A 27,667-nucleotide genomic window follows, 5' to 3' on the forward strand; every position below is an offset into this window, starting at 1 on the left:
CTATCACAGGACCCCTTCACTATGTTTGACAATTCACTCCCATCATGCATTAGTAAGTTTTATCAGGTCTATCACAGGACCCCTTCACTATGTTTGACAATTCACTCCCATCATGCATTAGTAAGTTTTATCAGGTCTATCACAGGACCCCTTCACTATGTTTGACAATTCACTCCCATCATGCATTAGTAAGTTTAATCAGGTCTATCACAGGACCCCTTCACTATGTTTGACAATTCACTCCCATCATGCATTAGTAAGTTTTATCAGGTCTATCACAGGACCCCTTCACTATGTTTGACAATTCACTCCCATCATGCATTAGTAAGTTTTATCAGGTCTATCACAGGACCCCTTCACTATGTTTGACAATTCACTCCCATCATGCATTAGTAAGTTTTATCAGGTCTATCACAGGACCCCTTCACTATGTTTGACAATTCACTCCCATCATGCATTAGTAAGTTTTATCAGGTCTATCACAGGACCCCTTCACTATGTTTGACAATTCACTACCATCATGCATTGGTAAGTTTTATCAGGTCTATCACAGGACCCCTTCACTATGTTTGACAATTCACTCCCATCATGCATTAGTAAGTTTATCGTGAGAAACTAATGAATTCGAAAAGAAGTTTTGCTCTCACAGGTTTAATCCCAAGACTAATCATATTTCGCGTCTTTATGTGTGACATGTTCATGTAAGCTATTTATCTGCTGTGTCACATATAAACGTATTAGCCTTTCTCTGCATTACCCCTTCAAATCGAACCTTGACCAAGAGCGTGACCTTGGCAACTCTAGCCATTTGAGCCAAGTTTACTTTGATGGTTGACGAATTTGGTGATGCAATGATGATGAGGCAATAGCTCATCACAGCCATAGGCAGACATCGATTTTATTGAAATAGAGAACGCATGATAGCTCAACCGTGAAAATATTCATTTAAACTGGTTTCCCATGTCAAATTATGGAACATCTGGTAGTGCAGACCTACGACAACAAATCAGGAACCAGGAAGAACATAAAAGACAAGCGCTATGTATTTGAAACTGTTCAGCAAATCAGATGAAACAGGTGAAGCAGTGCGAAACACAAGAGTGAATCTCATTGTAATACAGAGACTTAATAACAAACGTTATTTCAAAATAAAGGCATGAAGACGAGTCAGAGAGATAAACAATTAGATGTACACAGAGTGAATAACAAAACATATAACAAAAAACAGCAGTGGGTAATTATCCCACAAATTGCGTCATAGCTTTCATATGACAACTGAAATGCCCACCCACATTATTAGAATGCCTTTGTCTTAAGTGATCTAATCCCAGAAATATCAGAGCGATCAACTAGATGTGCCTGGCGGAAAGCCAATGAATGTCCAGCGTTTTTCCAAGTTCAGTCCTACTCCGACGAACTTCTGAGCGAACATGGTCGGATGGGCCTCTAGCAATGACTCGAGTGCTGACGATTTGGTAGGTAGGCCGCCTCGTTGCAGATATGACCAGATGTAGTCCATGCTCGCACCAAAAGGATGTACGTGTAAAAAACATACGATAAGACCTATAAAATGTAATGGACACACCTTAAAATACGAACATTTTTACCGCAAATAAAATTTGCGCTAGAAATACATCCCGATTTTGGTTGTCGTTACAAACAAGATGTAAAGATGTTACAAAAAAGTTTTAAAGTTAAATTTTAACTAATTAACGGAAATAATTTAATATTTAAGAAATAGCTTCAGGCTTGTCATTTTGCTTCACTATACTCATATAATGACTGAATAAGTGAGTCTAAAAGCTTATGGAGCCATTTAATAGAATAAACAGAAATATACTGTAAAACCTCTAATTGAACGCCGTGGCGCTCTATTTTTCAACCCTTCCTCTCTATTGGCGGTCAATTGGAGACGGCGTTCAAATAGAGGCTGGCGATGTATTTTACAAATGGCTTGTCAGAATTTTGGGAAAATAAATTTAGCCCTATGACGGGCGAAGCGAATGTCGCCTATATTTTGCTCTCTGTTTCCAGTGGAGCAATATTAAACCTTTTGGATGCAATAAATCTGCTAACTTACCTCCAACTTGACAAAGATCTCTTAATAAATATGCATTGAGGAACCAAGAAATATCTCTATGAGTTGATATCTATTGCTTGCAATTGACCTGTGATGATGTTATAGTCTGGGTCCTTCTTTGCAATTTGTTGGTATTTTCAATTTTTATTTCATTCTAAATTTGAAGGCATGTTTTTTATTTTATATCTATATTTAACATTGTTGTATAAAAGCTCATTGCACTCATCGATATATATGTTTGCTACAGTTTGCAGCCAAAACTAGTTTTTATGTGCATTAGAAGTGGAATTATGAGCATCGACCCATTGTAAGCCGTATTAAGATAGCTACAAGGATGCTATTAAATAACATGCTATAAATCTGCATATTTCTAAGTTATACAATGATAATCTATTAAATGGTACAAATATATATTCATCAACAAGTGACATAAATGAACCATAGTTATATTACATGCAGAAACAAAAATTAAAGTTTTTAAAACAAAAATATTTGCATCATTTGCTCGGGTAGCTGCGTTCTGTTTGTTGCTTTCGATGGAACGAACATCTTCTATTTGTCCAATACCTTCCACAATATCTTCTGACCTCAACTCTTCTTTTGCGCTTCTAAACTATTCGATATCAGGGTCCAAACAACTTGTTGGCAAAGCAAAACTTTCACACCCTGCATTAGCACCAATGCAACGCTTAAAAGTTTGCTCGCTAAACGTAACCTTTGGCCCAAAACTTGCAAACCGTTTTTTATATGCATGTTCTTTGAAGTATTAAGACTGTGTGAAACGAGGAACTGCTAATAGCCTGAGACTCTTACTGGTTATTATTATGGTGTTGCTTTCAAAGTTTTAATGAAAAAATCGAAAGGCTTTGGAGTCGGACAGCGAGAGAATTAGTTGTTATTGATGTCAACGAATCATTATTAATACGATTTTGTGGACACTTTTACTGATCACTTGATATTATGGGTTCATAAAGATGAAAGATTGTCAAAGTGGCGTTCAAATGGAAATGGTGGCGTTCAAATAGAGGGTGGCACTCTATTTTTCAACCCTTCTCTTGTAATGACAGTCAAATAGAGGTGGCGCTCAAATAGAGGTGGCGTTCAAATAGAGGTGGCGTTCAAATAGAGGTGGTGTTCAATTAAAGATTTTTACGATATCTTGCATATGCTCCTCACATATGCTCCTAACATATACTCTTCACATATACTCTTCGCATATGCTCCTCATATATGCTCCTCGCATATGCTTTTCACATATGCTATTGAGATATGCTCTTCACATATGCTCCTCACAAATGCTCCTCACATACACTCGTTACGTATACTCCTTACACATGTTCCTTACATAGTCACCAACAAGCAATATAGTTTTACCTAGCAAACGCGCATCCCCTTCATTGATGGTTCTTGTACAGGGTGTAGGCTCTATCGAAAAGGTGGTAGGGGAGTTCTGGTTGGCCTCAGCTTTCTCCGTCTCCGCCGCTGGTTTAGGTGTCTCGGTCTCTCCAGTAGCTTTCTCTGGCTCCTTAGCATCATCAAACTGCAGCAAGATGTACTGATCAAACAGTCGACATACAGTCAAACCTCGAGATACAGTCAACTCGACATACAGTCAAACCTCGACATACAGTCAAACCTCGAGATACAGTCAAACCTCAACATACAGTTAAACCTCGACATACCGTCAAACCTCGACATACCGTTAAACCTCGACATACAGTCAGACCTCGACATAATAAGTTGAGCCTGCACAAAATTTTCTATGTATGCCAGGACTATCATATAAAGCTGAATATTTCCAGAAGCATTTTACTTCATTTAAGCCAACTTACAGCTATCATTTTTAATGATAAGTATTTCAGGTAACCATATGTAGCATTAAGACTAATGCATTATATAAAAATATCTTAATAATTAAATTAAAAAACTAAATGAAATGCAGAAGCTCAATAAATAAAGTAATACTAAAAGAGGGTTTTATGCTCACTTAACATTTACATTAGAGGCAAACAAATGTATGCGTATCCTTGGCGATACAGGAGATGAAAAGTGCCAACTTAATTCTGTTTGAAAGATGCTGGTGGAAAATGAAAATAATCATAGCGCGCAAGCTCTGCTGCCTTCGAGTTCACGAATAATATTGATGCACTGAGGGAAGTAATTAAAAGACTATAGTTATTAGCTCTATTATTATGAAAAACCACCATGAGATTGAGGTTTGAACGAAAGAAAAGGAGGTAAGGGCAGGTACCTTTCTCTGGAGTTGTATTACTTCATTCCTCGTAGACAAGAGTTGCTACAATGTAGAGGAACAAGTGGATAATCTGGATGAGCTTACAATCACCATCTTTTCTTCTAGAATGACATTTGGAGCCCAACAACAAGATCATTGGCACTCCTTGTGGTATCAATTGGGTGAAATTAATAAACAGCACTGATAATACACCCATTTTTAAGTGAATATTTACGTCGAAACTCTAAACTGGTACAAGTTTCATGCCTGAAGAATAGTGACCGGAAATGACTAGCTAATGATGGCGGCAAATCTGTTGGTAAAGTATTACTTTAAAACAGCAACTACTACAAGTAATAAGCGAGATGATAGTAGAGTATGGTAGAGAGATGATAGTAAAGGATGGTAGAGAGATGATAGTAGAGGATGGTAGAGAGAGGACAGTAGAGTATAGTAGAGAGATGATAGTAGAGTATGGTAGAGAGATGACAGTAGAGTATAGTAGAGAGATGATAGTAGAGTATGGTAGAGAGATGACAGTAGAGTATAGTAGAGAGATGATAGTAGAGTATGGAAAGATCAATGTGGTCCAACCTCTTGCATTCCTCTAAGGGTCTGCTGTAAGAGTGTAATCTGTGTGTTCTTCTGTTCAAGTTCTGATTTTCCCTCGTGCTTGCTCATGTCCAGCTCATTCTTGTACGCTTCCAGCTGACACTTGAGAGAGTCATTTTCATCTTGCAGACTATTCATCTCACCTGCCAACACATATCAGACAAAGCAACTTATTGCTCAGAGCTAGTTGTAGTGATACACACTAGGGCAGTAGTTGCAACGATATTCTTCTGAAAAAATGAAAACAGAGAAAATTGGAAAACAAAAGGAACTAAAACAGCAATAAGTTACAGCAATGGAAATGGAGGAATAATTTGGGTGATGCCCATAGAGTATGAAACTCAATGAATCATGGCTGAACTGCCTTGCATAGAATGTGAATAAGGCAAAAGTGATGCTATGATATCTTCCCTTAGCCATAGTTCATGATTAAATTTGGGTTGAATATTAAAAAAAATATACATTGTGATATTTGCAAGACGTACGTTTAATTATACTTCACAAGATAGACCTTTCGTACTGGCTCGCTGACACCTTAATCTGTGTTCATGAATGCTAAAGGAAATGCCGTGTCAATGTCGGCAGCATATATTATAGGAATGTGTCGCAATGCAGCTTCTATTTAATGTCTATCATTTATATAAAATATTTTTTACTATATTTATTCTTTTGATATTTTAGAGCTCTCTTTCTTCTATAAGCGATATTTGATCAACTTATTTAATCAACTATTTTTACTAATCTTCGAAAGCATCAACAATTTACTAACAAGCTTCTGTCATGCTCAGCGGATCAAAGAGCTTCTTCACTCAGTTACCTCAGGCCAACACAAACTCATTGATATTAATGGAAGACCTCGTCTCAAAAACCACAGAAGTAACAGACATCTGAGTTTGAATATTATGTTATTATAATTCGTGTGAGCCCATTAATGTGTCACAAGTGCTTGTCTTGGTGTAACCGGTTGAGGAAGTACATCCTCATTAAACCATATTCCTGCTGCGTAGACATATGCTAGCAGGAAATTGTATCAAAAATCCCTGATAATATGTTATTATTTGCTAAACTAAACTTTATAAAGTAGCTATTTGTAGTAAGCTAAGCTCTAGAAAACAGTCCGAATCAAAAATGATGTACTCTTTTTACTTCCTCACAAACTTCTATTTCTATTCTGATCATGAAGTTTTACATCCATTTCCCTTGCCATTCCAGTTACCAACAGCTGTTAACAGAGCAGCAATACTGACATCTATCAACAGAGCAGGCAACCTGACAGCTATCAACAGCGCATCAATAGTGACAGCTGTCAACCAGGAGGCAATACTGACAGCTGTCAACAGAGGAGCAATACTGATAGCTGTCAACAGAGCAGCAATACTGACAGCTGTAAACAGAGCAACAATACTGATAGCTGTCAAGCAGGAGGCAATATGAACAGCTGTAAACAGAGCAGCAATACTGATAGCTGTCAACAGAGCAACAATACTGATAGCTGTCAAGCAGGAGGCAATATGAACAGCTGTAAACAGAGCAGCAATACTGATAGCTGTCAACAGAGCAGCAATACTGATAGCTGTCAACAGAGCAGCAATACTGATAGCTGTCAACAGAGCAGCAATACTGACAACTGTCAACAGAGCAGCAATACTGACAACTGTCAACAGAGCAACAATACTGATAGCTGTCAAGCCGGAGGCAATATGAACAGCTGTAAACAGAGCAGCAATACTGATAGCTGTCAACAGAGCAGCAATACTGACAACTGTCAACAGAGCAACAATACTGATAGCTGTCAAGCAGGAGGCAATATGAACAGCTGTAAACAGAGCATCAAGACTGACAGCTGTCAAAAGAGCAGAACTAATGCAACTATAATAAGGTATGTTGCTACTAAGGTAAGTTTCTAAGGAAACGAAACATAAAATCTTTTTAATCATCTGTCGTAACAGAAGCTGTTGACACTTTTAACCAGGTCTCAAGGGCTAGAAATTGCTTTCAAATACAAATATTAGGCTTTCACCAGATGGTTGATTCGAAATGCTTTAATCAATAGTTGATAAACTGTGGAATAAACCAAAAACCTTTCTACCATTCTAATGACGCACCGGAATACAATTTCGCTTTTTTAACTGTTGGCATGCCATCTTCAGTGTCAGACAAATCCATCTCATCCTCTTCTCTGTCAGCCAGAAGTTCATCATTGTGCTTCTGTTTCAGATCCTACAAACAGGATACCACATAATCTGTGCCATAACACACATCACCAACAATGACTAGGAGATGACACACTAGGAGAACAACAGCGCAGACAATTCACTTATAAATCCTGCTCCCGCTAAACTCTTAGTCTGATATTAGTGGACCACCTACCTCATCCGCATTCTTGCAGTAAAACCTGCCACGAATCCACAAAGATTTATGCTGAAGATAAAAACCTTGAGACACCTTTGAGTGAGTAGTTACCATAATACTAAAGTAGTTGTTATAAAGCGAGTGCATGTCAGATGTTGAAATATGTGTACTAGTAGGAAGTACTGTAGTAGGAAGTATGGAGGAATTCGTACCACTTAGTGTTTGGTTAAGCAGTATGAACTGCCAAAATTTTATCAGATCTCACTTGAAATTACGGAAAAGTTTTGAACATTGACTCATGTTTATGCGATATTAGCTTGCGCTACCTACCCTGTGGGAGACAATCCAATGGTGAACTTAGAAATAGCTTCAAAGTAATAAAAACAGTCATTAGTCATTCAGGTGATGCGGAACACAGGTGTTTGCTGATGAATGAACCTGGGATAGAATTTCACGCAGAGCACAAAAACACTGGTATAGCGTCATACATTATGCAATAAATTTGTGCATAAAACCTACATGAGTTATTGAATAATAGTTCTTTTCAAAAGTTAGATAAAGTTGAATAAAATGTGCCTTCTAGTGAGTTCTACAGTATAAATGACCACTTGCATGAAACAGTTTAAATGACAGTTTGTATGTGACAGTTTAAATGACGGCTTACGTGTGACAGTATAAATGACAGCTTATGTGTGACAGTATAAATGACAGCTTATGTGTGACAGTATAAATGACAGTTTACGTTTGACAGTATAAATGACAGCTTACATGTGACAGTTTAAATGACAGCTTGTATGAAGCAAGGTAGCTGCAGTCACAGTGACACATTTGCATTTGAGCACAGTCACCATGAAGACAAAACCATGCCATTCATTTCGCTCATTCAAAGCTCTTTCCAGCTACATTTTTGATGCAAAGTATTTTTTCAGTCTAACTCCTATAGCTGTCCTGTTTAATTAGTGGCGGCACCTCAAAGTATTTTTTCAGTCTAACTCCTATAGCTGTCCTGTTTAATTAGTGGCGGCACCCCAAATCAATTACGGTATTCTCAGGAACTTAGTGATCCCGCTTATCTCTCATCAAACGGTTGCAATTGTCTGGCACATCAGCTAAAAGGGAATAGCTGTAATAATTGCCTGCTAAAAACTTAAGGTGAAATTAAGAAGTTGTTCCCTCTTGATGCTTGACAGAAAACAGGATTTCTATACCTACTTTCGAGTATCAACAAAATTTACCTCCAAATTTTAGGCAATGATCAACATGCCAACATTGTCAATGTTCCAGCATTGTCAACGTGCCAATCAAAGCCTCCAGTGAGCAAATATTCTTTCCACTTCAGCCATAATAGGCCTACAGATCATCTTACTAAACCAACTTACTAAACTCTATCCAACAAGCAAGAATCTGGGCAGATATTTCACAAGTTGCCAGTTGTCTCTGACAACTATTCGTATCATAGCTGCTTACCTGGCATACTTTAGTCCAGAGCTCTACATTCCTACGCTGGGGTTTTGAGAAGTGGTCCCATACCCTCTGTTGCCGGGCTTTGGCAAACACATTTTCTATCTGGTCCACTTTAAGTTGATTAGAAATATTATGGCACAGGTAGACTAACATGACCATTTCATGGAAAGGCCTTTTTATTAAACAAAGCCTGCTCAGTTGGGGGATGAAACGGAAATAAGCACGACTTCCTATTTTACATGAAAAGAAGTGTATCAGTAAGAACGCGATTACAAGTTAATCACGAATAATAATGTAATGCTAATCAGAATGTATTATTATTATACCTTTAATCTTACGACTTCTCAAACTTTATCATTGTAAAAAAACTTCTCAGAAAAATAGCCAAACAGTGGCTAAACCAGGAGGTGTGTTCCATTCCCCAACATAAACTAGCCTACCGCATTGGCTCCACTATTCTCCCAGCACAGTACTGTAGTGGACATGTGCTAACTTTGAAGTTGCCTTCACAATTGTTGTATTCTTATTATTGCTAATTTTATATAATAGCCGGCATCCCAGCTTTAATGACAGATTTGTAAAAGCTAACTTTTTTAACCTCCGATGTCGTGGGTCAATCGTCAGCTGAATTAGTCCATTACAACAATTACAATTATGTCTTCTTCATATTTTAACTTCTCTTGTAGAGTAATCAAACTAGGTGAAACCAAAAAAATGTATTTATGCAATTTTTGGAAAGAAATTTAGAGTAAAGAAAACTTCAAATTGTAGGAAGAATAGAGTAGAACTATGCTAGAGCGACTGAACATTCTCCATAGTTGAGTGTGAAGACACTCACTCACCTCAATCCAGCTGAGAGTTAAAGGTTGAGTACTTATAAAAAGTTATTACTACTTATAGAAATAACTAACAGAGTTGCTATTCATCACTTTACAATACGTCTCAATACTTCAAAATATGGCTTATATGACTCTAGTTAAATACAGCTCATATGGCTCTAGTTAAATACAGCTCATATGACTTTAGTTAAATACAGCTCATATGACTTTAGTTAGATACAGCTCATATGACTATAGTTAAATACAACTCATATGACTCTAGTTAAATACAGCTCATATGACTATAGTTAAATACAGCTCATATGACTATAGTTAAATACAGCTCATATGACTATAGTTAAATACAGCTCATATGACTCTAGTCAAATACAACTCATATGACTATAGTCAAATACAGCTCATATGACTATAGTTAAATACAACTCATATAACTCTAGTCAAATACAGCTCATATGACTATAGTTAAATACAGCTCATATGACTATAGTTAAATACAGCTCATATGACTATAGTTAAATACAGCTCATATGGCTCTAGTTAAATACAGCTCATATGACTTTAGTTAAATACAGCTCATATGACTATAGTGAAATACAGCTCATATTACTATAGTTAAATACAGCTCATATGACTTTAGTTAGATACAGCTCATATGACTATAGTTAAATACAACTCATATGACTATAGTTAAATACAGCTCATATGACTATAGTTAAATACAGTTCATATGACTCTAGTCAAATACAACTCATATGACTATAGTCAAATACAGCTCATATGACTATAGTTAAATACAACTCATATAACTCTAGTCAAATACAGCTCATATGACTATAGTTAAATACAGCTCATATGACTATAGTTAAATACAACTCATATGACTATAGTGAAATACAGCTCATATTACTATAGTTAAATACAGCTCATATGACTTTAGTTAAATACAGCTCATATGACTATAGTGAAATACAGCTCATATGGCTCTAGTTAAATACAGCTCATATGACTTTAGTTAAATACAGCTCATATGACTATAGTGAAATACAGCTCATATTACTATAGTTAAATACAGCTCATATGACTTTAGTTAGATACAGCTCATATGACTATAGTTAAATACAGCTCATATGACTCTAGTTAAATACAGCTCATATGGCTCTAGTTAAATACAGCTCATATGACTATAGTGAAATACAGCTCATATTACTATAGTTAAATACAGCTCATATGACTATAGTTAAATACAACTCATATGACTCTAGTTAAATACAGCTCATATGACTATAGTTAAATACAGCTCATATGACTATAGTGAAATACAGCTCATATGACTATAGTTAAATACAGCTCATATGACTCTAGTCAAATACAACTCATATGACTATAGTCAAATACAGCTCATATGACTATAGTTAAATACAACTCATATAACTCTAGTCAAATACAGCTCATATGACTATAGTTAAATACAGCTCATATGACTATAGTTAAATACAGCTCATATGACTATAGTTAAATACAGCTCATATGGCTCTAGTTAAATACAGCTCATATGACTTTAGTTAAATACAGCTCATATGACTATAGTGAAATACAGCTCATATTACTATAGTTAAATACAGCTCATATGACTTTAGTTAGATACAGCTCATATGACTATAGTTAAATACAGCTCATATGACTCTAGTTAAATACAGCTCATATGGCTCTAGTTAAATACAGCTCATATGACTTTAGTTAAATACAGCTCATATGACTATAGTGAAATACAGCTCATATTACTATAGTTAAATACAGCTCATATGACTTTAGTTAAATACAGCTCATATGACTATAGTTAAATACAACTCATATGACTCTAGCTAAATACAGCTCATATGACTATAGTTAAATACAGCTCATATGACTATAGTTAAATACAGCTCATATGACTATAGTTAAATACAGCTCATATGACTTTAGTTAAATACAGCTCATATGACTATAGTTAAATACAGCTCATATGACTATAGTTAAATACAACTCATATGACTCTAGTCAAATACAACTTATATGACTATAGTTAAATACAGCTCATATGACTCTAGTTAAATACAGCTCATATGACTCTAGTTAAATACAGCTCATATGACTATAGTTAAATACAACTCATATGACTATAGTTAAATACAGCTCATATGACTCTAGTTAAATACAACTCATATGACTATAGTTAAATACAACTCATATGACTATAGTTAAATACAACTCATATGACTATGGTTAAATACAGCTCATATGACTATAGTTAATTACAGCTCAGATAACAGTATATAAAGGTAAAATAGAAGCGAAAACTTAAAGTAGGGGAGAGAAACCGAACATACTAAAACTTTCCAATAAAATTCAATGGGCAAGGAGACCTGCAAGTTTTAACGAAGGGATGAGTGATAATGCTAATGGGTAGACTAACAACTAGTATGTCTCCGACGCAGTGCAGTTGTAAAATCAACATCTACACACGCAAGCAGTTCGACTACACTCATTGTTGTATAAAACAAACCTCAGCGCAGCAAAATGTACTGGAAGAAATTGGGTCAACGCCTATACCATGGATAAGCTAGTAGAAGGGTGACGGGTTCTCACAGAGCAGAAAAGTAAAAAAGACTTACTCTGACTGAGAAGGCCTGTAACCTTAGTTTTGTACTGCGCCTTGTAGTTCTGGAGCTCCTCCTCAAACTGCTCCTTTTCACCTGTCAAGAACAAACACTTGTTATCACTTGACAAAGAATGAGAAGGTTAGCAACCATATGGCGAGAGTAAAAATTGAATGTGAAGAATTTAAGTATAGTGCACTCCCTGGGTTGCGATGTTCCTGTTATACGGTTTTTCCGTCCCCTTTATACGACATTTTTTTCGTTATATGATATCAACAAAAATTTCTCTCAAACTTAAAATTTGGCAGTCGGTGTGCTAATTAAGTCGAAATGACGAAGATGCCGATATTCTATTCACCGGAATCCCTCCCACAACGCCTGAAAGAGATATGATGCTCACTCTCTCTCTCAGTTCAACATTCTTCGTGTAATAATTAGTGAAAAATAAGCAAAAGTGAATTCATGTACCAGCTCAAGTCACTTTAAAGGTAAATAAAATTTCCTTTTTCCTTCCGATGTCTATTAATTGGCCAAGTATGCGGGAGGCCACTTTCGAGAACAGCATCGCTTGGCCTTTCTTGTTGGTATGGGCCTAAAAAAGTTTCAATGAGGTCGGCTACAAGTTATAGTAAAAATGAAACCGGAAACAGATAAGTGATAAAATTTTAGACTGAGACAAAATTAATGTTAAGTTAATTAAACAAATACTAAAACGTAGCTTCAAGTATGTGTTTAGCAAGCTAAATTCATAAAAGCTAAATTCAAAGTTATGTTATACATCTGTCTCGAAAGTAAGTACTCCCTACGGTACGTACAGTACATACATGTAGTACATTGTAATGTTACATTCTATTGCAGACCACAGCCAATAAATACACTTATTACGCTAAAGTTACCGTAGGTAACTATAATTACTAAGGTTAGCATACTATTGTCACCCATTTTATATGTATAGTTGTATATAATGTATAGTTATGTATGTATAATATATAGTTATTTAATGCTTTTTAATTTACTAGTTTTTAATATTTATTGTACATATATAAAATGTTGCTGTTTTTACCAGGGGGTGTTTGCATTAGATAATTACTTAAGGTTTTTATACCACTTTATATGACATTTTCACCTTACAATGTCAACACTGGAATGAATTAATGTCGTATGGCGGGGTGCACTATACTGATACGCGATGTCAACTTCTATAATGGCTGGCTAGGGCTCCTTAACAAAGATACGACCAAAAAAGATGCTCTCTATTTTGCTGCTGTGTTGGATAAAGCCAAAGTGAAAAATTGACTCACCGGTGAGACGTCTGACAGTGCTATTTACGCTGTGCAGCATCGTGTAAAATCTGTTGGCATTCCGACCAGTCACCTGCCCTTTCTCCATCCACTCGGACAATGTGTGGGCCGCTTCTGTGAATCCATTCGAAGCTGTTCATAAGAATATATGCAGAAATTGCAAAATCTCTAACATCAATCGCAGTAACCAAGAGTAAAATACCTAAAAACAATGACAACCTTGACCAAAAACCTAGTGGCCATATAGACACAGTCAGACACTTGGCACGTGTGACTGCGATGAGATGCATGAGAGTAACATAGCCTAGTGGTCTACAAGCCTGACTCACAAACAATGAGTTGAGGGTTCAATCCTCTAAAAATGTCACTGATAGTGACAGCAATGACACCCAACCCTAAATCGCTCTCAGAAACTGGGCATATGTCCAGTCATTGAGGTTCCCTTGCTACTGGACTCAGACATGTCCAGCTAAGATTACAGAGTCATTGTCTGTATAACGATGGCTCTTAAAAACATAGCCTCTACTTGCCATCAGCTAAGCAGACATCTCGAGGACAAACAGACATCTCGAGGACAAACAGACAGCTCGATACTCGAGTAAGTCAAGTTAACGCTCTACAAACTCTATGGACAATTTAGTGGGAGCAACTTTCACTGTTTAAACTTCGTAGTCAATAGAAAATGTGTCCATATTTAGCATCGGAAGACAATGCTCTCGACGATGTACCTACATTTGAGCATATCTGTCACGTTGTTAGCCTCGCTTTCGGAGAAGCGTGCGACACGGGGCGGGCTCGGTGGTCTGTTCATCTCAGCAAGCATAATTCGCTGATGCCTCTGCTCCCTCTCAATAGCCCGCTGCATGCACTCATATTCATACTGGTCATCACGGGCGGTAGCGTAGTCACAATGAATACGCCCCGTGTTCGGTTTGTCATCCTTGTCTCCGATTTTCATTCTCCAACCTACATGAAGGGAGTAAAGAGTTAGCGTTATAGGCTGTAGTAAAAGAGATTGAGTGGCCAGTAAGACCAATAGAGACCGAATGAAGGCTAAGAGCGGAGAGAGACTATTAGTTACTAGTACCCTACGGCTATCAAGTGCCATGAGGGCTCATCATGATGTACCAATGAAGTGCAGAGAATTAGTATATACAAAATCATTCTTTGATTCTAAAAGGTGAATGACTGGCACACTTATCATAGTAACTACTGTTGACCATCACAAAGGAATAGCGCATTGCTCAGCGATGACGATATATCTATATGGAAGTGAGCTGAACTGTTTGATGACTTATGAAGTTATGAGTGAGTGTTTTAATAAGAATGTTCGTAAGGAAACATATAGAGTCGGGCTGACTACAACAACAAATAACCTCTGACCACTACACTCACCAATAGCTGGCAGTGATACTCTATGACTCCCAGCTATTGGTCACTACGCTCACCAATAGCTGGCAGTCATAGAGTATCATTGCCAGCTATTGGTCACTACATTCACCAATAGCTGTCAGTCATAGAGTATCATTCCCAGCTATTGGTCACTACATTCACCATTAGCCGGCAGTCATGGACTATCACTGTCAGCTATTGGTCACTACACTCACCAATAGCTGCCAATCATAGAGTATCCTTCCCAGTTATTGGTCGCTTCATTCACCAATAGCTGTCAGTCATAGAGTATCCTTCCCAGCTATTGGTCACTACATTCACCAATAGCCGGCAGTCATAGAGTATCACTGCCAGCTATTGGCCACTACACTCACCAATAGCTGGCAGTCATGGACTATCACTGCCAGCTATTGGACACTACATTCACCAATAGCTGGAAGTCATGGACTATCACCGCCAGCTATTGGTCACTACACTCACCAATAGCTGGAAGTCATAGAGTATCCTTCCCAGCTATTGGTCACTACATTCACCAATAGCCGGCAGTCATAGAGTATCACTGCCAGCTATTGGCCACTACACTCACCAATAGCTGGCAGTCATGGACTATCACTGCCAGCTATTGGTCACTACACTCACCAATAGCTGGCAGTCATGGACTATCACTGCCAGCTATTGGTCACTACACTCACCAATAGCTGGAAGTCATAGAGTATCACTTTCACTTTTGTTATTTCTGAGCCATTTAAGGCCGCAACAGGCCTCAGTGTAGTTATTACCAACTAATTGCTGTATAACTCTCAGCTACGGGTATGAAAAAGACAATAGGTCAGTGGTGTTTGTGTCTAAAGAGAAGATAAATCCAATTTACCTGAATAGAAGATGGCTTTGTCGACAGCATCATAAGAGTCAAATCTGATGTGGGCAAAGAACTTCTTACCAAGACGAATAGTCTCTATATCTATAGAGGGGAAGAGAATGGAAAGAGAAGTAGATGGGTACAGCCTGTAGAGTACTGTATGAGCTAACATGACTATATTATTTCTACAGGATAATAACATCTATAGAGTTAAAATCAGGTGCTTCAGCACCTATTTCAGTTGAGTGTATTTACTCTATTGTGCAGACTCTATGCATAGACACAGGTATTAAGTCAGTTGAGTGCATTTACTGTAATGTGCAGACTCTATGCATAGACACAGGTATTCAGTCAGACACACCTTCAATTCTTCTAGTTTTACTTTAAACCCACATAAAATAATGAGTGATGTTTAATTTGATAGTAAAGTCACAACTCTTACTAAAGATGCTGGCAACAGTTACAAAGTAGAAATATGTTTACTAATACATGGTGCAAGAAATGCATGAATCGGTATCTATATTAATAAATCCAATAACTACCCTACAGGATGAATTTATTCGCCGAGTTAAGTTTCGCGAAAATTGCCATTTCATGCATATTCGCAGATTAATTTATTCGCGGCTGAAAACTGCCACTCTCTATGAAGAGTTAACTATATTACGTCTAGCAATAGAGTTAATCCTACACATGCGCAGATTGCGTGTTTCGTTTTCTACTTAGCTAAGCTTTTTCGTACTAAGCTATAAATTTTTTGCTGCGTTCAGAGGTTTTCACAAATATTCATAGATTTGGAGGCCTTCGATGAACCAACAATTTGTGGTAAGTAATGAGTTTTTTTAAAACTGTTGTTTAGATACTTTGAATGTTCAGTTTATTGACAGAAACTTTATTAGCTGTGTTCATCTTGACAGTTGTGAACAAAGAGAAGGCATTATGAAAAGGCTATTGTAACAAAAAAGCAGAAAGCTTTCAGAAAGCACAACGAGATAGCTTTTAAAACCATGAAACTGCTATTATTACAATACTCCCACTCAGTTACATGGTTGCACCAACAGCCAGTTCGTAACACAAAAAAAAAACAAAAAAAAAAACACAATGATCGCAATCAACGAAAAAGCAAAAATATAACAGTCTTGTGTTCAGCGGTCAGACAATTAACTTAAACCCAACATGTCTCTAAATTTGACAAATCGATCACGTGGCAGCGGCTTCGTGAATATGTCAGCGATATTATCATTTGTCGAACAAAACTCGGTACAGACATCACCAGCTTCAATTGCCTCACGAACGTAGTGGTATTTTACATCTATGTGTTTTGTACGCTTGCTAGTTTTCTGGCTGTTTGCGATCGCTGCAGCTGATTGATTATCTACAAAGATGATTGTAGAATTAAGTTGCGTGGTTCCAATATCTGAGAATAGCTGACGTAACCACATGCACTCAACAACACCATCAAACAACGCAATATATTCTGATTCCGTAGTAGAGAGAGCAACGACTGACTGACGCTTGCTGGACCAGCTGATTGGACAACCAGCATTAATGAAGACTGCACCCGATTTCGAGTGCCGGTCAGCGTCGCTCGCATAATCTGCATCTGTGTATCCAACCATTGGTTTACCTTGCTTTCTAAAATTCAGGCATAAATCCTTGGTGCCCTTCAGGTAGCGTATTACTTGTTTGGCTGCGGTCAAGTGAGTCTGGGTGGGGCAAGCATTGAACTTGGCTAAAGCTCCCACTGCTTCAACAATATCTGGACGAGTAGATACGGCAGCATATAGTAGACTTCCTACCATCGATTGATAGAGATTGGGATCTGCTAATTTGCTTCCATCCTTGTGACTCAGCTTTACATCATATGCTGCCGGAGTTGCGACAGGCTTACAGTTTTCCATGTTGAACTTTTGAATTATTTGTTGAATGTAAGGCTTCTGACTTAGACGCATAGAATTTTCTCCTCTCTCAATAAGTAATCCCAGACAATGATGAAGCGGTCCGAGATCCGTCATTTTGAAACGAGACGAGAGAGCCGATTTTAATTCGGTCATCTGAGCACCAGTGTCTGACATTATACGCAAGTCATCTACGTAGACACCAATCATCACTTTCTGGTCATTTTTCCAGCGAATATACACACAGTTGTCAGCGGAGGACTGCATGAAACCTAATGATTTAAGAAATTCATCTAATACCATGTTCCAACATTTAGGCGACTGTTTAAGTCCATACAGCGAGCGATTAAGTTTGCAGACTAAATTTTCTTTACCCGGCACAACAAAACCCTCTGGCTGTTCCATATACACCTGTACATCTTCTGACAGTTTTCCATTCAAAAAAGCCGTTTGTACATCCATTTGGTGTATCATCATATCTCTCTCAACAGCATCCGATAAGAGTGCTCGTAGAGATGTTCTGTGAATCACGGGGGCGTATGTTTCATCGTAATCCACCCCAGCCTTTTGTGCATATCCCTTTGCCACAAGTCGAGCTTTGAATCTACTTATAGACCCATCAGACGAGTGTTTAGCCTTGAAAATCCACTTAGAGCCAATCGCTTTGCGTTCGGGCGGAAGATCAACTAGTTCCCATGTACCATTGTTGATCAGTGATTGATACTCATCATTGCTGGCTTTGATCCAGGCATCACAATTTGTGCTAGCCTGTGCTTGCGACAAACTAAGGGGCTCTACAATGTTGATTGCTGAGTGAGCAGAGTGACCAAGGTTTGTGAAATCATCGATACCAAACCGACCAATGGGTTGAGTGGAACGTGGTGATCGTCTATGTGTAACCGTCGGTGTTGGAGGAGCCTTTTCATTTTCGGATAGGTCAATATTCACCGCTTCAGAGTTGTCTACACTTGGCTTTGACGACTGATTTGGTAAACCGAGCTTGGTCTCATCAAAAGTGACATCACGTCTTACCTCTATTTTTCTAGTGATCGGATCGTAGAGTCTGTAGGCTTTAGACCTAAGGCTGTACCCCACAAACACCATTGATTCTGCTTTCTCATCGAGTTTATGTCTCAGCTGATCGGGTATGTGAGCGTAGGCTAAACATCCAAAAATTTTCACGTGTCCAAGATCAGGTTTTCTGTTGTTCCATTTTTCATAAGGAGTTGTATTCCATTCAAGTGCTCGTGTGGGGAGGCGATTACGAATGTATACCGCGGTCGATATTGCCTCTGCCCAGAATGACTTTGGAAGGTGAGATTCAGAAATTAATGAGCGAGCGGCCTCACAAACAGTACGATTAAATCTCTCAGCACAGCCGTTTTGTTGTGGAGAATAGCGAGTGGTGACTTGGTGATGTATACCTTGGGCTGAAAGGTAACTCTCAAACTCATTAGATGTATATTCTCCACCACCATCGCTTCTAAGTGTACCTATAGCCTGACCAGTTTGATTTGTCACTAATGATTCGTAAGTTCTAAACACCTGGAACACGCTAGATTTGTCACGTAAAAAATATATCTGCACATGCCTACTAAAATCATCAATAAATGAAATAAAATACTTGCTACCACCTAAAGATTCATTCTGCATAGGGCCACACACATCCGTATGTACCAATTCAAGAACCCTACTTGATGAAATGCCACGGTCAGTTGGAAAAGGACGTCGAGACATTTTACCTTTCACGCAAGCTTCACAGACACCTATTTCGCCAGTAACGTTACAACCATTTTCACACCAATGATTCATGTTTTTGAGGCTGCTTACGTTTACATGAGCGAGACGTTGATGCCACAGTAGGGAGGAGGACGCGGCAGCATTAGCAGTATGAATAGCAAACTCGACATCAAGATAATATAGCCTGTTTACTACAGATCCTGATGCTATCAACATCTTTCTTTGATTCTTAATCCAGCATCTCGAATGTCCAAACTGTATTATATATCCTTTTTGTGTAGCCGCATTTACAGAAAACAGATTTCCGTGTAGGTCAGGTATGTGTAGTACATTGTAAAGTGTAGCACGTCTAGTTTTATTTCCATGAATTTTTATTTGCAGCTGAACAATACCTTTTCCGACTACTTGAACTTGAGACCCATCGGCAACAACAACGTACTCAGGTGAATCTAGCTTAAAATAATCACAAAATACAGCTTTATTTTTCGCCATGTGACTGGTAGCACCGCTGTCGATCAGCCATTTTTGAGAGTCAACATCTGTCTCCAATACAGTAAATGCCGATTCATCATCTTTGCTATTATCATCGTATGTAAATAATTTATTCGCCAGTGTATCACGTTGAAAGTGAGCTCTAAGCTTGTTCCACGCAACTCCTGGGTCCTCACATTCACTGATGAGATAAATAAGACTCACTCACAAAAAGCACCATTTGGGAAAAAGCTTTGCTTGACTTCTTTTTGTACTCGGCTTTAGCGGCAGCGTTAGCATCATCCTCCAGAGTAATGGTTCCATCCACATATCCAAATAAGTCCTTAGCTATGAGTAGGTGTTTGAGTTTGAACTTCCATGTGGCATAGTTATCAGTGTTCAGCTTATCTATAGTCCAGCCTTTCTCATTCATAGTTCTTTGATAATATTTAATGGGTTGACTGGGCCCATAACCTGTTGTTTAGATACTTTGAATGTTCAGTTTATTGACAGAAACTTTATTAGCTGTGTTCATCTTGACAGTTGTGAACAAAGAGAAGGCATTATGAAAAGGCTATTGTAACAAAAAAGCAGAAAGCTTTCAGAAAGCACAACGAGATAGCTTTTAAAACCATGAAACTGCTATTATTACAATAAAAACCATTTACTAAATTAGTTGAATTTTACTTTGGTTCTTCGGTAAAACGCAATATTTATTTTTTCCATCTCTACCGCTTCCTTATTTGTTTTAATGTGAGAGAGAGATTTTTCATCATACACGCAAGCACAATGACTGCAAGGGTGGTATATGTCATTCTTAGAAGATCAATAATCATTCAGGGAGGTCTAGAAATTGAGGTAAAAGTGACCGCAGCTACTTACGAGGAGAATATATCTGTTTTAAGAAAAGGAACAAAACGCCTTTACGAGCACAAATCGTTGGCCAACCGGCGGAACTTTGCAATAGTAAGCCACGAGGAGAGTTCTGATGATAACTTCCTTACCAGCCATGTAGTAGCGAGAGAATCGCCTTTAACATCTACGCAAGACAGTGACAGCGATATAGAGCTGCTATTACCAAAATAACTAGTCAGAGAGCACAATTACACGCTAGTATTCACTTATCAAGAGTATCAGTTTAATTTTATTGCTCTAGACAACCGCCATATAGACTAAACTGTTTATATTTACTCCATTCATCGTTTGTAAAATTTTATTTGTATTTGAAATATTTTATTTGTACACTAAAGTTTGTAATAAATTATAATATATCTAAACATGAAATTGAATATATAACTTAATCATGTTTGCTGCAGCGATATCAAGGAGTTGTTGTCGATGAAGGGGTCTAGGTTGACTGGTTGCTTCTCTGCCAATATTCCTGCCTTGATGAATATTAGGCTACTACTTGTCTCTAGTTTTCGTAATCGGAGTAGGTTGTTTCATTCTCAATCTGCAGTAAACACAAAAAAGAAAAAATATTAATAAGTGTTAAGGAAGTACAAAAACAATAGCTGAAGTATTTAATGAAAGCGATCAGTTTTTAAACAAAAGAATTAACTAATGCAGTTAATTATGGAAAAACGTATCTGCACTGCAAATCAAATACATACCATATTGTCCGGATCAGAATCATGATCATCCTTCAACTTCGGTATTAGAGATTGATGGAGTTGATTTCAATGTAAAAAGACTAGGAGAGATTTTTTTGCGACGACGAAGCAATGCCGAATAACTTGTGAAAACCATGAATAATTTTGTAAAGTTTGATACAATGGCAATAAAACTCGAAGCCCGGCGATGATTTTAAAGAAGTTTTGGAACTCGGCTACGTTTAGTACTTCTGCCTAGCGGCTATTTTTGCAATGATGCCATTCTGCATATCTTGTGACAACCTTGAATAATTTGGTAAAGAAATGTGATGCATTGGCAATGGTGTTAGATCAAAGCCCAGGCAATGATTTTAAAAATGCTTTGGAACTCAACTACGTTTAGTATTTATATTAAAAACAAACCTAGCAGCTAGTTTTTAATTTGATGCATTAGTTATTCTCCCTTGTGATTAAAAATAAAACTAATTATTCACGGAATTTAATAATTCGCGGAATCGACTGTTTGCGAAATCGCGAATTTTTATAACCAACGAATATTTTCATCCTGTAGGGTATTGTTTGTATATGTGTCTGTCAGTATGTTTGTACGTGTGTCTGTCAGTCTGTTTGTATTTGTGTCTGTCAGTCTGTTTGTATATGTGTCTGTCAGTCTGTTTGTGTGTGTATTAGTCAGGCTGTTTGTATGTATCTGTCAGTATGTTTGTATGCGTATTAGTCAGGCTGTTTGTATTTGTGTCTGTCAGTCTGTTTGTATGTGTGTCTGTCAGTCTGTATGTGTGTCTGTCAGTCTGTATGTATGTGTGTCTGTCAGTCTGTATGTGTGTCTGTCAGTCTGTATGTGTGTCTGTCAGTCTGTTTGTATGTGTGTCTGTCAGTATGTGTGTCTGTCAGTCTGTATGTGTGTCTGTCAGTCTGTATGTATGTGTGTCTGTCAGTCTGTATGTGTGTCTGTCAGTCTGTTTGTGTGTCTGTCAGTCTGTTTGTATGTGTGTCTGTCAGTCTGTATGTATGTGTGTCTGTCAGTATGTGTGTCTGTCAGTATGTTTGTCTGTCAGTCTATTTGTATGTGTGTCTGTCAGTCTGTTTGTATGTGTGTCTGTCAGTCTGTATGTGTGTCTGTCAGTATGTTTGTCTGTCAGTCTATTTGTATGTGTGTCTGTCAGTCTGTTTGTATGTGTGTGTCTGTCAGTCTGTCTGTCACTCTGTATGTATGTGTCTGTCAGTATGTTTGTCTGTCAGTCTATTTGTATGTGTGTCTGTCAGTCTATTTGTATGTGTGTCTGTCAGTCTGTTTGTATGTGTGTCTGTCAGTCTGTTTGTATGGGTGTCTATCAGTCTGTATGTGTGTCTGTAGGTCTGTATGTGTGTCTGTCAGCATAAACGCTGTGTTTCCACATTTTTTGGCCACTTTTGTTCAAACTTCAGAAGCATATGCTCCATACCTCCTACTAGGTCACAAAAACTATTGATTTTACAACTCCAACCAGTTCTTGGGAACCAGAACACCTACATGTGTGCTATGTTGATTCAAATGAAAAGATTCCCAGACATCGCTGAGCTTACTGCTAGTGTATGCAATACATGTGTATGCAAGACATGCGGTGACCTCATCTGGAAGTGTCTGGTACCATCTTACAGATTAAAACAAACTCAATATTTAATCGAGGCATACAAGGTACATGTAAAGGTCCTTGATACCCTTCACACTTACTGCCACACGTTTGCAGTAGCTCTCCTATCATATCCTCAGTGACTGTCTCTGGAAGTCCACCAACGAACACTGTCTTGCAGCCAGGTGGTTTCTCTCTGGTTGAGCGTGGTGCAGAATTGGGTGGTGGTGGAACAAGGATGAATCCTTTAAAATGAAGAATCTCCTTGCCATCCACCTCGTGCGGTCTCCCAACCAGGGAAGGATCTCCCATCATAAACTCCATCTATATAAAAGAGAAATGTGCTGTGCCTAAGTCCGTTGTAGCATACACTGTGTAAGCCGGCTACGATAGCTACCAGGTTTGCTTGTTGAAGTTTTAAGACAGTTTGACAACCTTGCTAAATAAAGAACGGAAAGTTCACCAGGTAAAAACATTGAATAAAAGAAACTAATCTAAGAAACAAACTAAGATTGGAACTTTTAAAATAGTAACAGAAAATATGAAAAGGAAACAATAACGAGCATAACAGTTGAAGCAAAGTGCAGGCCATACCAAGTCTGGTTATGTTAACTTCCTAGAGCCATACAACTAGCAAGTTAACATAACCAGAGAGTTACGACTTAGCATAGCCAAAAAGTTAGTGTTGATAACAACAGTATAACCTTTACTCATTTCTATGTGTGGCTAGTTTTTCCTGATTATTCACCCTTACGTAAAGGTTGACTTGCAACAAAAATCACATTACAGTTATTTGGTATCAAAAGATTCACCATGTCTTACTCTGTTGTGTTGTAGGTGCCAAAAATGTGGAAATGTGATCACAAGCTCTTAAAAGCTCAAAAACGAAAAGCCGCCGTAGATTGGAATCTCTTTATTTATCTGACGTAGTCATTACAGTTTGGTTATCGTCTTGTCACGTGATGTTCTCTCGTGAATTGAAAGGCCAATCAAAAGCTCAATATAAAACTTATCGTAGCACTAGTTTATGACAAACACTTCGGGTTTTACCGAAATCCCCTTATCAAATATAGATGCTTGCTACTTTACAGTTTTGTTTCGGCATTATTTAATTGTCAAGTCGTAATTTGATCATGTGACCCAATACTCCGAAAATAATTTTTGCAGCACTTTTCGATTATCACACGTGACCAACAGACTCGTCATGATTATCAGACAATGATATGTACTCCTTCGAGCTAAGGTTAAAAAATTTACCGAATTTTTACGGTAAGTTATAAGATATCAGTGCTAAAAGTAACAGCATTACAATGACGATAAAACAGACGCATAAGAACAATAGACATGTTTTTATTGAATGCATGAAGTATATTTCTGAAAATATTTCGACGAATGAGGTTGCATGAAAGTGTAAACAGAAACCATCCTGTAACAACTACGTCCCATTTGAGCAGTTTTGGAAAACGAATCCAAACTACGGCGGTCTTGTGTGGCTGCGATTAACTGTTCGTTTTTTAGCTTTTAAGAGCTTATAATCACGTTCCCATATATTTTGCACCTACAACACAACAGAGCAAGACATGGTGAATCTTATGATACCAAATAACTGTAATGTGAATTTTGTTGCAAGTCAACCTTTAAAGAGGGTTTCTTCGTTAGCTATCAGATATTATTACGTTTCCCTCAGTTGACCTCTAGTAAACCTCAGTTGACCTCATGGAAAAGTTGAGACAATATCCTAAAACTTACCCATATGATCGGATAATACTTGACTAGACAGATTAAGTTGGCCTAAAATCGCCATTAAAACCTGACAAGCCTTTTTTAATCCAAATTAACACCGGCAAACAAAATGCCAATAAAGCCGTGCGACAGATAGTAGAACTATTAAGCCGTGCGCATTTCACGAGAAAAACGTGCACATTTCACCAGTCTATGGCATTGTCCAATTGCCGAAGGTTTCTGAAATTAACATAGAAGTACTGAAAGGTAATCGTTTCTTTTTTGATGATTTGATTATTCAATCTAATTATTGGATTTTACAAGATTATTATAAGATTTAATTATAAGAATAACCATTTGAATCTACAAGATCGAAGTATATCGTGACCGATGGTGTGCAATATGTTACTGTTATTATTTTTCTAAAGATTTTGTTGATGATATTGCGGCTGTGCCCAATACCGCGCTACTGCCTAGCCATTTTTAATATCTACAAAATTAAGTAATAGGCCTACATTTTCTTATAGATATACAGCTATTTCTATGACAACCAACTAAAATCTGTTATATTTTTAAATTCGGCATAATTTTTTGGATATAAATTCAGAAATCTAAATAAACATCACAACTTGATATTGGTTGCTATGACATTTTGAAGTGTAAATAAAATTGTTTACATTTTATTGGTTTTTGTTTCTCAAATTTTAACACCGGTTTTCTCAGACCTATGTTTTCGCACTAATGTAAACATGCATTCAGTTTATTGACCATAAAGTCTGCTGCAATTAAGCTGGAATCAAATTTTTTTTTCGCAAAATAACTGAGAATGTTTTCCTTCTGCCAGTGTAGATAATTCTACATCTCACACACCCGCCTTAACCATGCTTTCTGTGATCATGATCCATTTCTTCATTTTGCTTCAGTTTGCATAAAACTTCCAGACACACGTGAATGCTAATGTTTGCTTTCTGTTACAGATCGCTGTCAAAACCATTCTACATTCAACACAACCAACTTTCAAACGTACATTACGGCTACCATTGCAGCTACCATTGCAGTTGTCCTATTGCACTGCAGTGCCATTTGACTGCTAATATTGCATTTCTCAACTAGCAGTACCCTTTCTTTTTTCCAATATCACTTTGGCTGTGGGCTGTATAACAGGGGAATTTCTAGTATATAGTATCTGTAATGTATGGTATGTAGTATCTGTAATGTATTGTATGTAGTATCTGTAATGTATGGTATATAGTATCTGTAATGTATGGTATATAGTATACAGTAATGTATGGCATGTAGTATCTGTAATGTGTGGTATGTAGTATCTAGTAATGTATGGTATGTAGTATACAGTAATGTATGGTATGTAGTATCTGTAATGTATGGTATATAGTATCTGTAATGTATGGTATGTAGTATCTGTAATGTATGGTATGTAGTATCTGTAATGTATGGTATGTAGTATCTGTAATGTATGGTATATAGTACACAGTAATGTATGGTATGTAGTATCTGTAATGTATGGTATGTAGTATCTGTAATGTATGGTATTTAGTATCTGTAATGTATGGTATGTAGTATCTGTAATGTATGGTATATAGTATACAGTAATGTATGGTATGTAGTATATGTAATGTATGGTATGTAGTACCTGTAATGTATGGTATGTAGTATCTGTAATGTATGGTATGTAGTATATGTAATGTATGGTATGTAGTACCTGTAATGTATGGTATGTAGTATCTGTAATGTATGGTATGTAGTATCTGTAATGTTTGGTATGTAGTATCTCACATTGTGGCGCATGCGTTGTTAATTACTTGTAATATCCACAATGTTTGTGCGTTGCAATTGCCTTGTATGACCGTTGCACATGTGTTGTACGTGCGTTGTACCGACCTAAGATGCACCGTTACCCAAATATTTAATGTTACGGTCCAACACGAGCACGAGTTGGTTTTCTGATTACCTCGAACATATAACTTACATCACCAGAAAACCCAGGCATCGGATTCATAGCTCCGCCTATCTGATTTATTGCTCCTCCCATTTGATTCATAGGTCCAACCACGACTCCCATCTGCTGCCCATTTCCTAGCATTCCCATATGCTGTCCGTGGTTCATCATGCCCATGTGACTCGCGCCTATCGGCCTGGGCCCCATCATCATACCAGGGTGCATGTTCATCGGTCCCATAGTGTTGAGATTCATCTGTCCGCCACCAGTCATGTTCATGCCAGGACCTAAGTACAAAGAATTTACGATTAAAAGAATAAAAGTGACTAGAAGAAAACCGAAGCATTAATAGTAATCATCGGCATCGCTGAGACATCATCGGCATCGCTGAGACATCATCGGCATCGCTGAGACAGCACCAGAGTGAAATCAAGTTGAACAAGAATCAACACCATACCTAAATTATGTCCACTCGCTATATTGCCTTCTGCACTCGTTACTGTCTCATTACCATTTTCCACCATGTCCATGTCTACAGAGCCAGGAATATTTCCACAAGATCGTGCATTATCTGAAATAGATGAGGCTTATAAAAGGTGCAGATCAGAGACTGAAGTAATTCCAAATGTATAATTCCGTAAGAAGTATAAGCACATACATTTAGAGTTTGTTCATTGAAAGGAATCAAGTCTAGAATCAACTATTTACTTTAGCTACCTTGTTTCTCTATACGCTCTTCTCTGCTATTTCGAACTATCGGTGGACGACCTTTGCTATGATCAAAGTCTAGAGGTTGATTCATCCTATCATCCATTAAGATTGTTTAAGTTGAACGTAAATGTACCTCAAACTACAAGCAACAAAAATAAATTTGCATTTTTTTTTAATTTG

The 27,667-nt window shown here is 37.6% G+C and overlaps 2 protein-coding genes across 2 annotated transcripts; one reads left to right on the forward strand and one right to left on the reverse strand.

The window, feature by feature from the left end:
* Window positions 1-890: 890 nt before the first annotated feature.
* LOC137405592 (ecto-NOX disulfide-thiol exchanger 2-like) lies at window positions 891-27,627 on the reverse strand. Its single transcript, XM_068091898.1, has 14 exons — window positions 27,494-27,627; window positions 27,234-27,347; window positions 26,807-27,063; window positions 23,199-23,421; window positions 15,781-15,870; window positions 14,250-14,483; window positions 13,518-13,649; window positions 12,232-12,312; window positions 8,745-8,851; window positions 7,031-7,145; window positions 4,908-5,068; window positions 4,332-4,376; window positions 3,455-3,620; window positions 891-1,563 (listed from the first exon to the last, which is right to left on the reverse strand). Exons 1-14 carry the CDS (start codon window positions 27,588-27,590, stop codon window positions 1,346-1,348), a joined length of 2,040 nt encoding a protein of 679 aa, XP_067947999.1. The 5' UTR covers window positions 27,591-27,627; the 3' UTR covers window positions 891-1,345.
* LOC137406118 (keratin-associated protein 10-7-like) lies at window positions 22,052-23,182 on the forward strand. The gene is made up of 4 exons (XM_068092651.1): window positions 22,052-22,127; window positions 22,207-22,307; window positions 22,524-22,721; window positions 23,126-23,182. Exons 1-4 carry the CDS (start codon window positions 22,052-22,054, stop codon window positions 23,180-23,182), a joined length of 432 nt encoding a protein of 143 aa, XP_067948752.1.
* Window positions 27,628-27,667: the final 40 nt, after the last annotated feature.

This window comes from Watersipora subatra, chromosome 10, assembly GCF_963576615.1.
Source record: "Watersipora subatra chromosome 10, tzWatSuba1.1, whole genome shotgun sequence".
Taxonomy (NCBI): Eukaryota; Metazoa; Bryozoa; class Gymnolaemata; order Cheilostomatida; family Watersiporidae; genus Watersipora; species Watersipora subatra.